General features: G+C 34.2%; 1 protein-coding gene across 1 annotated transcript in view; it reads right to left on the bottom strand.

Moving 5' to 3' along the window:
- Nucleotides 1-7,817: 7,817 nt before the first annotated feature.
- SEMA3A (semaphorin 3A) overlaps nucleotides 7,818-13,609 on the bottom strand; it is a 237,765-nt gene continuing 231,973 nt past the window's right edge. Inside the window, exons 16-17 of the mRNA XM_059074056.2 lie at nucleotides 10,607-10,749; nucleotides 7,818-9,225 (exon numbers count right to left, since the gene is read on the bottom strand). Of these exons, the coding sequence (XP_058930039.1) occupies nucleotides 8,770-9,225; nucleotides 10,607-10,749 (599 nt within the window). The 3' untranslated portion in view covers nucleotides 7,818-8,769. The remainder of the gene's footprint in view (nucleotides 9,226-10,606; nucleotides 10,750-13,609) is intronic.

Below are 13,609 nucleotides of genomic sequence, written 5' to 3'. Positions count from 1 at the left end.
GAGAAAATATCTAAAGAGATTATAGTTGAAAACTTCCCTAATATGGGAAAGGAAATAGTCAATCAAGTCCAGGAAGTGCAAAAACTCCCATGCAGGATAAATCCAAGGAGAAACCTGCCAAGACATATTAATCAAACTATCAAAAATTAAATACAAAGAAAAAGTATTAAAAGCAGCAAGAGAAAAACAACAAATAACATACAAGGGAATCCCCATAAGGTTAAGAGCTGAACTGTCAGCAGAAACTCTGCAAGCCAGAAGGGAGTGGCAGGACATATTTAAAGTGATGAAAGGGAAAACCTACAAACAAGATTACTCTACCCAGCAAAGATCTCTTTCAGATTCGATGGAGAAATTAAAACCTTTACAGACAAGCAAAAGCTAAGAGAATTCAGCATCACCAAACCAGCTCTACAACAAATGCTAAAGGAACTTCTCTAGGCAGGAAACACAAGAGAAGGAAAAGACCTACAATAACAAACCCCAAACAATTAAGAAAATGGTAACAGGAACATACATATCGATAATTACCTTAAATGTAAAAGGATTAAATGCTCCAACCAAAAGACATAGACTGGCTGAATGGATACAAAAACAAAACCCATATATATGCTGTCTACAAGAGACCCACTTCAGACCTAGGGACACATACAGACTGAAAGTGAAGGGATGGAAAAAGATATTCCATGCAAACGGAAATCAGAAGAAAGCTGGAGTAGCAATTCTCATATCAGACAAAATAGACTTTAAAATAAAAGGGCTTCCCTGGTGGCGCAGTGGTTGAGAGTCCACCTGCCGATGCAGGAGACACGGGTTCATGCCCCGGTCTGGGAAGATCCCACATGCCGCGGAGTGGCTGGGCCCGTGAGCCATGGCCGCTGAGCCTGCGCTCCACAACGGAGAGGCCACAACAGTGAGAGGCCCGCGTACCGCAAAAAAAAAAACAAAAAACAAAACAAAAACAAATAAAATAAAGACGATTACAAGAGACAAAGAAGGACACTACATAATGATCAAGGGATCAATCCAAAAAGAAGATATAACCATTGTAAATATTAATGCACCCAACATAGGAGCACCTCAATACATCAGGCAAATGCGAACAGCCATAAAAGGGGAAATTGACAGAAACACAATCATAGTAGGGGACTTTAACATCGCACTTTCAGCAATGGACAGATCATCCAAAATGAAAATAAATAAGGAAACACAAGTTTTAAATTATACATTAAACAAGATGGACTTAATTGATACTTATAGGACATTCCATCCAAAAACAACAGAATACACATTCTTCTCAACTGCTCATGGAAAATTCTTCAAGATAGATCATATCTTGGGTCACAAATCAAGCCTTGGTAAATTTAAGAAAATTGAAATCATATCAAGTATCTTTTCCGACCACAATGCTATGAGATCAGATATCAATTACAGGAAAAAATCTGTAAAAAATACAAACACATGGAGGCTAAACAATACACTATTAAATAACCAAGTGATCATTGAAGAAATCAAAGAGGAAATCAAAAAAATACATAGAAAAAAATGACAATGAAAACATGATGACCCAAAACCTATGGGATGCAGCAAAAGCAGTTCTAAGAGGGAAGTTTATAGCAATACAATCCTACCTCAAGAATCATCTCAAATAAACAACCTAACCTTACAGCTAAAGCAAATAGAGTAAGAACAAAAAACCCCCAAAGTTAGCAGAAGGAAAGAAATCATAAAGATTAGATCAGAAATAAATGAAAAAGAAATGAAGGAAACAATAGCAAATATCAATAAAACCAAAAGCTGGTTCTTTGAGAAGATAAACAAAATTGATAAACCATTAGCCAGACTCATCAAGAAAAAAAGGGAGAAGACTCAAATCAATAGAATTAGAAGTGAAAAAGCAGAAGTCACAACTGACACTGCAGAAATACAAAGGATCATGAGACATGACTACAATCAACTATATGCCAACAAAATGGACAACCTGGAAGAAATCGACAAATTCTAAGAAAAGCACAACCTTCTGAGACTGAACCGGGGATGAAATAGAAAGTATAAACAGTCCAATAACAAGCACTGAAATTGAGACTGTGATTAAAAATCTTCCAACAAACAAAAGCCCAGGACCAGATGGCTTCACAGGCGAATTCTACCAAACATTTAGAGAAGAGCTAACACCTATCTTCTCAAACTCTTCCAAAATATAGCAAAGGGAGGAACACTGCCAAACTCATTCTACGAGGCCACCATCACCCTGATACCAAAACCAGACAAAGATGTCACAAAAAAGGAAAATTACAGACCAATATCAGATGAACATAGATGCAGAAATATTCAACAACATACTAGCAAACAGAATCCAAAAGCACATTAAAAGGATCATACACCATCATCAAGTGGGGGTTATCCCAGGAATGCAAGGATTCTTCGATATACACAAATCAATGTGATACCCCATATTAACAAACTGAAGGATAAAAATCATATGATCATCTCAATAGATGCAGAAAAAGCTTTTGACAAAATTCAACACCCATTTATGATAAAAACGCTCCAGAAAGTGTGCATAGAGAGAACCTACCTCAACATAATAAAGGCCATATACAACAAACCCAAAGCAAACATCATTCTCAATGGTGAAAAAATGAAATCATTTCCTCTAAGATCAGGAAGAAGACAAGGATGTCCACTCTCACCACTTTTATTCAACATAGTTTTGGAGGTCCTAGCCATGGCGATTAGAGAAGAAAAAGAAATAAAAGAAATACAAACTGGAAAAGAAGGAAAGCTGTCACTGTTTGCAGATGACATGATCCTATACATAGAGAATCTTAAAGATGCTACCAGAACTCTACTAGAGCTAATCAATGAATCTGCTAGCAGGATACAAAATTAATGCACAGAAGTCTCTTGCATTCCTATACACTAATATTGAAAAATCTGAAAGAGAAATTAAGGAAACACTCCCATTTACCACTGCAACAAAATGAACAAAATACCTAGGAATAAACTTACCTAAGGAGACAAAAGACCTGTATGCAGAAAACTATAAGACACTGATTAATTTCTTTAGAAATTAAAGATGATACAAACAGATGGAGAGATATACCATGTTCTTGGATTGGAAGAATGAACACTGTGAAAATGACTATTCAACTGAAAGCAATCTACTGATTCAATGCAATCCCTATCAAACTACCAATGGCATTTTTCACAGAACTAGAACAAAAAAATCTTAAAATTTGTATGGAAACACAAAAGACCCTGAAAAGCCAAATCAATCTTGAGAAAGAAAAATGGAGCTGGAGGGATCAGGCTCCCAGCCTTCAGACTATACTACAAAGCTACAGTAATCAAGACAATATGGTTCTAACACAAAAACAGAAATATAGATCAATGCAATAGGATGGAAAGCCCAGAGATAAACACACACACATATGGTCACCTTATTTTTGATAAAGGAGGCAAGAATATACAATGGAGAAAAGACGGACTCTTAAATAAATGGTGCTGGGAAAACTGGACAGCTACATGTAAAAGAATGAAATTAGAACACTCCCTGACACAATACACAAAAATAAACTGAAAATGGATTAAAGACCTAAATGTAAGGCCAGACACTATAAAACTCTTAGAGGAAAACATAGGCAGAACACTCTATGACATCAATCACAGCAAGATCCTTTTTGAGTCACCTCCTAGAATAATGGAAATAAAAACAAAAATAGACAAATGGGACCTAATGAAACTTAAAAGTTTTTGCACAGCAAAGGAAATCATAAAGAAGATGAAAAGACAACCCTCAGAATGGGAGAAAATATTTGCAAACGAAGCAACTGGCAAAGGATTCATCTCCAAAATTTACAAGCAGCCCATGTAGCTCATACATATCAGGAAATCAAACAACCCAATCCAAAAATGGGCAGAAGACCTAAATAGACATTTCTCCAAAGGAGATATACAGATTGCCAACAAACACATGAAAGGATGCTCAACATCACTAATCATTAGAGAAATTCAAATCAAAACTACAATGAGGTATCAACTCACAAGAGTCAGAATGGCCATTATCAAAAAATCTACAAACAATAAATGCTGGAGAGGGTGTGGAGAAAAGGGAACCCTCCTGCACTGTTGAGGGGAATGTCAATTGATACAGCCACTATGGAGAACAGTATGGAGGTTCCTTAAAAAACTAAAAATAGAACGACCCAGCAATCTCACTACTGGGCATATACCCTGAGAAAACCATAATTCAAAAAGAGGCATATACCACAATGTTCATTGCAGCTCTATTTACAATAGCCAGGACTGGGAAGCAACCTAAGTGCCCATCGACAGATGAATGGATAAAGAAGATGTGGCACATAGATACAATGGAATATTACTCAGCCATAAAAAGAAATGAAATTGAGTTATTTGTAGTGAAGTGGATGGACCTAGAGTCTGTCATACAGAGTGAAGTAAGTCAGAAAGAGAAAAACAAATATCATATGCTAACACAAATATATGGAATCTAAAAAAAAAAAAATGGTTCTGAAGAACCTAGGGGCAGGACAGGAATAAAGATGCAGCCGTAGAAAATGGACTTGAAGAAATGGGGAGGGGGAAGGACAAGCTGGGATGAAGTGAGAGAATGGCATGGACAGATATACACTGCCAAATGTAAAATAGACAGCTAGTGGAAAGCAGCCGCATAGCACAGGGAGATCAGCTTGGTGCTTTGTGACCACCTAGAGGGGTGGGATAGGGAGGGTGGGAGGAGATATGGCGATATATGTATATGTATAACTGATTCACTTTGTTATAAAGCAGAAACTAACACACCATTGTAAAGCAACTATACTCCAAAAAAGATGTTAAAAAATAAAATAAAATAAAAGCCCCAATCCTTTATATTCAAAATCCTTTTTTTTTTTTTTTTTTTTTTTTTTTTATCTTAGTTTGATTTGGTACCTCTGCCTCTGCCTGTGTGTGTTTACATGTCTGAAATGAAAACCAAGCTGTCTTCTTTGGTCCGGTTGACTGTGAAAATGGCCATACTATATGAGGCACCATTTCTGTGGCTTCTTTCTGTCTTTCATGTATAGGTCCTCTTAGTATATTAACTTTAAAAAGTATGTTTCTTTAATTAATTACTATAAAAATTGTTACAAATCAAGCTAATAGGATCTTGTAGACTTTTTGAAAAATGTTTTCTTCTTTATGGAAACATGTTTTTTGCAAACATTAACACTGACTTTAAATAATTTTACAAACAAAATTAAAATAAAAAGCATGGATGTCTTTGGCATTAGGCCAATTTATCTCTAACACATTATAACACTGATGTTGAATCCTATTTGTTATGTGTGTATTTGAAGCCATGAAACCTGATCGATTTCAATTAAAGTGAACACAGATTGTGTTTAAAAAATGAATTCATAAAACAAAGATTTCAAAATATTATACTAATCACTCCATATTAATAAAATGCTTGCTTATGACCTTCAGGATAGGCAATTTCAATAACAATTATCAGGCGTCTTTGTAGATCCAGAGTGAAATCAAACTGATTATGATAATGACACATTATAGAATTTCATCCCCATATTTGCTTTTTAAGTATGGCATAAAATAACAGTATTTAATTTAAAGGGCATTAAATTCACATCATCTCCATAAGTGTAGAGCCCAGTTTACAGATGACTACAATGAAGAAATCTGCTAGCAACCTGACTTGGGCTCTCAACCTTTTCTAAACTTATGTTCCTTGACACTATATGCTACATGGAATAGTAAAGACATCTGAATTCAAATATTTTGAAGAAATGTGTATTTAGCAACTGAATACATGCTAAAAGGAATAATTTACAGCAGCAATTTCATTACATTTTTCTCTCCAGTTTTCTAGTTCCCATCTGAAATGCAATGATAAATACAGATATGGAACATATTTACTACCTGGCAAAAAACATGCTGATTGAATGGACACACGGCTTCTGCCCTTAAATAGCACATAAGCCACCTTGTTACCTATGTGGGAAAATCTTGCATTTTAGGATGATGTTGAACACACTGACATGGAGTACCTATAAAAAGTTGCATTTTACACTGTCCTTCCTCTTCTTTTCAAAATTATTTACATCTCTTTTGCCTAATCTGTAGGTAGCAAAAATATTAAACACATACCACTGAAAATCACTAAATAATACATAAAATGTAGCAGTAAGTGTACATTTACATTTTGCGTTTGATTTCAACTGGGCCATAATTTCTCTGCTGTGCTGTACCTTTTTCCTATTTTAAGATTGCTGCAATAATCTGTTCAAGGTCACGAGTCTCTTAACAAAGTTTCAACTCTGATGATACATGCAAAAGCCAAAGTCTATTGAAACTGAATTAAATGGGACATTAATTACTTTTTGTGCAAACTGCCCACCTCCATACACATTGGCAGAAGATTATGACTGTAATAAGACTTATTTACCTGCATGTTATATCTATAATTTTCTTTGAAAACTTAGACCTGATGATTTATAAAAACATGTCAGTGGATTTGTTTTTGTTTCTGTTAGTTGAAATCTACACATTCTTTCTATGGGTATTTCATAATGCTAAACAAAATGCATTCAGATATTGGAAGGCATCCCTGAAGTTATACAATCTCTACCCCTTCAAATCCTTTATTTTTGAGGACTAATATGAAATAAGATACTTCTGTTATTGCAAATAAATTTGTTTCAGCTGCAAACTTAGAATAAAATGCAACAGTGAATTTTAGTACAGTTAAGATACTCTGAAAAATTTTTAAATGACCTATTTTTGGAGCACTCTTTGTTTTTTGATTTATTTATTTTTTTCCTCTACAGGAGTCTGTCCTTCAAATAATTTAAAATTCAGCTACCATTTGAGGATGTACTTCTAAAAGTAACGCTGTATTAATCACTGGAGCCTAAAATTGAATGTAGAATATTTTTAGGCTCCCATTTGAAACAAACGTCAAAAAAACATTTATTCAAAGTAATCATTAAAACTGAATCATGAGCTTCCATCTGTGAAATATTTCAGCTGATAGAGAATTTTTAAAAAATTCACTGTAGTCTGAGGTGAGAAATTAATGCTGAGTTAATTAGAATCCCAAGACAGCTAGAGTTAGAATTTCAATGCTGCTTTCATTGATTAGCAATAAGATGTTTCCTTTGCATTTCTGTGCGTGAAGAAGGACCCAGAGAGGGATTCTTGGAAACATGAGTGCAGTGCAAAAGAAACTGCATTGCAATGCTGAAGGTCTTATACATCTTGAAGTCAATGATTCTCAAAGAATCATCTTAGGACAATGAAGCAGGCAAGCCCTTAATTAATAATCTCTTATCTTATTTTATAAGTTGTTGCAGGAGACAAAGAGCTTTACATGTTTTAAGTGTGAGCCGTGTCCTGGAAAATACTTTGTATAAAAGTCACTCCCATTGACCTGACAAGAGTCATGTGTTCTTTAGGCAGATAATTGTCTTAAACAAGGTGAGATAAGAGGCAGCTGATAAAAATGTAAACAGAGTTGGGAAATTTGCTTTTAGGAGGTTGTTCTGAGTATTACTGATCTCCCTCTTCTCAAAAAAATTAAGTGACAGATAAAATTCCAAATGGAGTCATGAGAAAGAGTTTTTAGGTCTCAAATATCAGGCAGGAATTCAAGTGCAGAATTAAGACACTTTCTATTAACATTAAATTAAACCAATGCTTACTATTTGCATGAAATATGCAGTTCCTTTTCTCTTTGTTGATCCATTAGGTACAAGAAAATGCATCTACAAATCTATTTCTTTCTTCTCTTTTTTTTTCCGGTTAAATGCTGTTTTTCTAAGAACATTATGCAGGTTCTAATAAATTTAGATAATATTTGAAGAAGGGGAAGTGTTTGTTTTTAATTCCTCAGAGAAATAAAGCATAATTTATATCCAGATTTTAGGAATTAGTTGTTAATGATGTATATGTGTTTCTAGGACAACATTGGTTATTCCTCTTGCAAAACTGAAAACAACGTTTTAAAAAAAGCAGCACACAATTGGAGTTTTTAAAAACAAAAACTACAAAGCACAATAATTGTAAGACAAAAACCTACTCTAGTTTAGAAAAGAGCTAATTTTTTCTGCATATTTGTCATGGTACATTTAAATTATAGTTTTAATAAAATACATCTTTAGATCAAAGCTGGAAGAAGACATCAGTAGTAGATCAGTGTATTCCATTTTTCTTCTGGATGATGGATGGTTTATATTTTTCATATTTCCACAGACCGTTTAATTCAGTATCATTTTACTCCTCCAGTACATATAAACATGAGTGCTGGTAGACAAAAAATATCCTTGAATCCAACAGTGTTTTGGAATATTCATCAGCTTAGTAAATCCATGCAGTTTAAAACTTCTAGTTCAATAAAATGGCTTTGCTGATGCAGTTTTTCTTCTTTAGATGGCAACATGGCAAATGACATTTTTATTTCTCAGGCAAAGAAGAAAGCGAAACCTGTATAGTGACATCTCATAGGAAACATTAAGTCACTGGCATGAACATCTGCATTCACCTGACCTCTATTAAGTGTTGGTATTAGGAAGAAAGCCTGTTAGTAAAGTTACTCATGGACTTAATTTATAATTGGCAGAACTCAGGTGCACTTCCCACCGTTGTAAACATCCACATAATGCCATGAAAAAAGTTCATGTATATTGCATTTTTTCCAGTTATTGTCTAGGCAAGTTTCTACTTGTTTGAGGTTTCTAGAGGTAATGCAGCTCAGACACTCCTGGGTGCCCTCTCAAACTCGTGGGTCCTCCTGTTTCTACCTTTCTTATTTTCCTGTAAGTGCTTCCATTTGTTATTGTTCCCTTGGGTATGTCCTGGCCTTTGCCGACGCTGTTTTCGGTCCCTTTTCCAAACTTGTTCGCAGAACTCATCCATTGTGTTCAGGTTGGGGTGGTTGATGAGTTGCATGAAGTCTCTGTACCAGACCTTCTGGCTAGGTGTCATACTGTTGGAAATTTCTTTGGTCTTAGAGCCATCTCCATCATCATCTTTATGAAGAAGTTCTTCCAAATGCTCTGTGTCGATGACTTCCAGGGTCACTTTAAGAAGGGTTTGCATGAATCCGTGTTCCACAGCATGACAGAGGTAATTGCCAGAATCCTTCCGCTGCAGACTACGCAATAGAAGGCCTTGTTCGGTCCTGATGATATGATCATCCACTCTGATCTAGCAAAGGAAAGATGTAGTAAAATCATACATATTTACAAGAAATATAGGCTCCAAAACTCTGTCTCAGCAAAAATTTAGACTGTGTACTGAGACACATTTTCATAGTTAATAAAATTTCTAGTTTAAGAGAAATGACAGCATTTTCCTATCAGGGAAAAGAGTTATAAATTTCTTCCAATTGTTTTAAGAAGTAATGCAAAATATTGGCTGTCTATTGTCTTAACAGAATTTCTCATAATCATTTAAAGTAATCAAGATAATGGGATGAAAGGACAAAGATATATTTTATAAGTTTGAAATAAGGTATATAAATATAGGAGAAAGTTAACATTGAATATTGGAATTGGAAATACAGAAACATGATACTAGAAAACAATGCAGCATTAGAATAAATTTATAATAAGGTATGAAAAATAGAATAAGTTCAGCAGTTGAGCAACCAGAAAAAAACATGGGATTGAATGCTTACTTACTTATTCAATTTCCTAAGTCTTTGATGTGACATGAAGATAGGCTATTTAATATGTCTAATCTCACTTTTATTTTGAATACAGTTTACAAAAGAGATCTCTGAAAGCCAAAGCTGGTAATATATAAAATCAACCTTAACATTTACATGATGTGATTACGTGTTTGAAGACTGCTTCAACTGTCAAAAGAGATAATGGAAGGACTTTTACTTCTATATTCAGATTATGTTTGTAAAATTGTCTGCACAGTGTACATTCACAAATCATTTACATACTATGGTTACCCTATTTGATGCTTTTTAAAAAGTTTTAAAGGCTCAGAGTACTCACTGAGATTTTCTATGCATATATTTTTAAAAATTTTATAGAGGAATAAATGGATCCATTGAGGAGGAAGATATGTGTGAAACTACATGCATAGTTCACATCAGAGGTCATAATTGGACCTCAGATCCTTTATCCAAAATCTACTACTCCTTTCCCTTAACTGCCCCTTCCCATTTGAGGAGGAAGTTAATGGAGAAGGGAAAACATGTTTGGATAGCAGAATTAATTGAACAAAAGTTAAAATTAGTAGAAGGATTAGATTTTTTTCTTGTATACGAATGTAGATAACATAATTGTTTTGTAGATAACTCCAGGAAGAAAAAATAAGTCTCTAAAATATATTCCCAAACAGCTTCTGAGACAAAACTCTTACCAGTTCACCTTGGTTTCTCTAACTCCTAGCACAAAGCCTGTCATAAAATCAGCCTTCAATTAATACTTTTTAAATGAATGAGTATTGGTATGTTAAGAAAAGAACAAATATTCACAGTACTTTTTTTCCCCCTCTCAAGTCAACCATGCTGGGGTCACTTAGCGGCATATGTCATATAGAATTAATCCAGTCAGTTTCTTTCCTATACCTCTTCTTTTCGCTCTTCATTTCGCCTCTGGAATTGCCAATAGACCAGAGCTCGCTGTGATTTTGGACTGCATTCCAGGAACGTGCTACTATTTTCTACTCCATAGATGATTCTTTCTTCAAAGCTGTGGCCATGGTGATTATCTGGCCGGTGATGAGGAAATGAAATAAGAAAATGTTAGAGAAGTAAACTCAACTTTCCGAAGTATTTATTCAGAAATTAAGGAGATGAATTTGTTGCCAAGTTGGAAGTCTTTTCCAATTTGATTGAAGATGGCAAAAATGACAAGGTTTCAGAATTCAAGTGTCTACTAAATAGACTAATTATTTCAATATGGGTTATATAAAGCATATACAGAGATTTGTCTACCAGAAAATAGCATTATATTAACAAAATCAGTCATGTGTGCAGTATAACTATACATTTATATGCCATGATAATACTCTCCAAGATATTATTTTCATTGTAAAACTCTATGCCCTGACTAATGGTGCCAGTGAATTTCTGCCACAATTCTCCAGCAGAAAAGTTATTCGATTGGGTTTTTGGAAATACGAGTCCATTTCTGAGAACTTAATTTTGCCTTTCTGTGTTTGTTTTTCTTCTGTAAAATTAAATTTACCAGCCAGTAATATTTATCTAGTATTTTACAGAAGGGAGAGTTCAGGAAGTTTATACTCCCCACCAATAACCCTTAAATAATCCACAAGTTTGATCTGAAGATCAATTGGTGTGAAATGTTTGGGATGGTTCAGAAGAAAGATGCACAATTATAATGCAATGTGGTTTCAATTGTCCTTATTTTAAAATGACACATCTTTTATTATTTTCAAGAATTAGGCTAAAGAATATGGCAAGAGTATATAATAAAAAGCAGCAATAAGAAATTCTGTTTCCTGATTAAGTTTCTATTATTTTACCCTTTATGTAACCTCCTTCAATGTGGTAAATGAAACACAGTTAAGATCAAAAGGACGACACGGGGTGTCTAGGTAAAACTCATTCAGAGAAAAAAACCTCTTTATTATCTTGTTTAATCCTGTTTCCATTATGACATCCTGTACAATCTGGAACTCATTAAATTAATTTAGAAAATAATAAATGTATTTTCACATGCATAGAGGGCTGACAGTGTAGACAGATGAAAATTTTTTGCTTTCTTCTTCAAACTCAGCTAGATTTTTAATTAAAAAAATGTTTCCCCCTTTTTTTGCATCACTTTGACAGTTTTACTCTTGTTATAACTGAGTACTTCTGTCTGTCATAGACAGTATGATTTGCTCTAAGTTTAAAGCTTTCCAAAATCCTGCTTCCATCCAATTCCCATACACAACCTATGGCCATCATCTCCTATTCTCACCCTACCTATAGTCAACTTTCTGCCCGCATCTGCTATCTCCAGGGATGTCAATCCCAGTGCTTTTTCCTTTATTGTTCTAGGTGTGAAACAAAACTCTTCTAATATTGGGAAGTATCTGTCTCTTCTTATTTAAAAGATCAATAACTCTAGAAATAATAAAAAACAGGAAATGACTGAAATGTAAAGAAACAATATTTAACTGATTCCAAGTCACAGTTTATTTCATGTTGGAGATATGTATATCTGTGTGTCAATATATATATGCACTATGGTAGTGTTTTCTTTTCCCCCTGAAATTATTAGTATATCTTTAATTGAATAGATATGGCACATGTTGCTGTGCTAGTTTGCAAGACATCTGCTTCCTTGGATAGAGATGAATTGAGTGTCTATGTCCAACACGAGCTGGAAGATCTGTGATTTAGGAGCTATCATGAATAATTAGTATGCCTTGTCACAGAGGTCTTTAGAGTTTACATAGAATGCATTTTTTTTTCTGCTAATGGTTGTACAGTTTAAACTTCTTTTGATTTAGAAATTATTTTACTTGTAATATTATGCAACCTTAAAAAAGGTGGAAATCTGCAATATGCAACAACATGGATGAAACCTGAAGACATGCTAAGTGAAATAAGCCAGTCACAGAAAAACAAATACTGCATGATTCCACTTAGATGAGGTATTTAAAGTAGTAAAAACTCAGAGAAGCAGGTAGTAGAATGGTGGTTGCTAGGGGCGGGGGGAAAGGGAAAGGGGAGTTGCTAGTCAATGGGTATAACATTTTAGTTATGCAAGATATATGAGATCTTGAGATCTGCTATACAACATTATGCCTACAGGGAACAATACTTCAAATTTTGTTAAGAGGGTGGATTTCATGTTATGTTCTGACTCCAACAAAATAAAAACATTAAAAAAATTTAATTAAAAAAAGAAATCCTATTACTTTTAGGAAGTAACTTTTCATTCAATATCTACATATTACTGAATCATAAGATTTATGACAGCATGATAACACAGAAAAAAATCAGCTGGATTTAGAGACAAACAATATGGTTATCCACCAGTATCTTCTGTCTTGCCAGCCATGCCTCTCAGGTCTAGTTTTCTTGTTGAAATTTATGATAATACTTGACTTGTCTCTCATCTAATTTGTTCAAGTTACTAGAGATATCTATAGAAATCTAAGAAATCTATCTATAGAAATCTGTATAAATCCTTCAGTACATTAGTTGATACACAAATAAGAAATGCAATGTAACTTGTATAATAATAATAGAGCTTAACATAAATGAAACATCTATTAGGTACATTTTCAAAAAAGTCACTGTTTGTCTTCTCAATTAATTTAATCATTCTAACTGATCCATAGAGAGCTTTCTGTCACCTCTAGAGTCTTGGGAAATCTGCTTAGTTTTTAGTTTCTCTCCAAGATCTCTGGTGACAGCAAATGTTTCCCAAAGCCCATTAAAGAAAAGAATTCTCTTAGTAGTAAATGTTTCTTGAATTTAAAAAATATTTCATCTGTTACTTATCTATAGTAGAATCTAATACATTTATACCAAGTTGGTTTTGGTTTAATATAGCAATAGGCCATGGACTTCAAGAAATATCATGACATTCAGATACTTTCCCACCTGAAT

The sequence above is a fragment of the Kogia breviceps genome, chromosome 9, assembly GCF_026419965.1.
Source record: "Kogia breviceps isolate mKogBre1 chromosome 9, mKogBre1 haplotype 1, whole genome shotgun sequence".
In the NCBI taxonomy this organism is placed as follows: domain Eukaryota; kingdom Metazoa; phylum Chordata; class Mammalia; order Artiodactyla; family Physeteridae; genus Kogia; species Kogia breviceps.
This window is presented reverse-complemented; position numbering and strand designations above follow the sequence as displayed.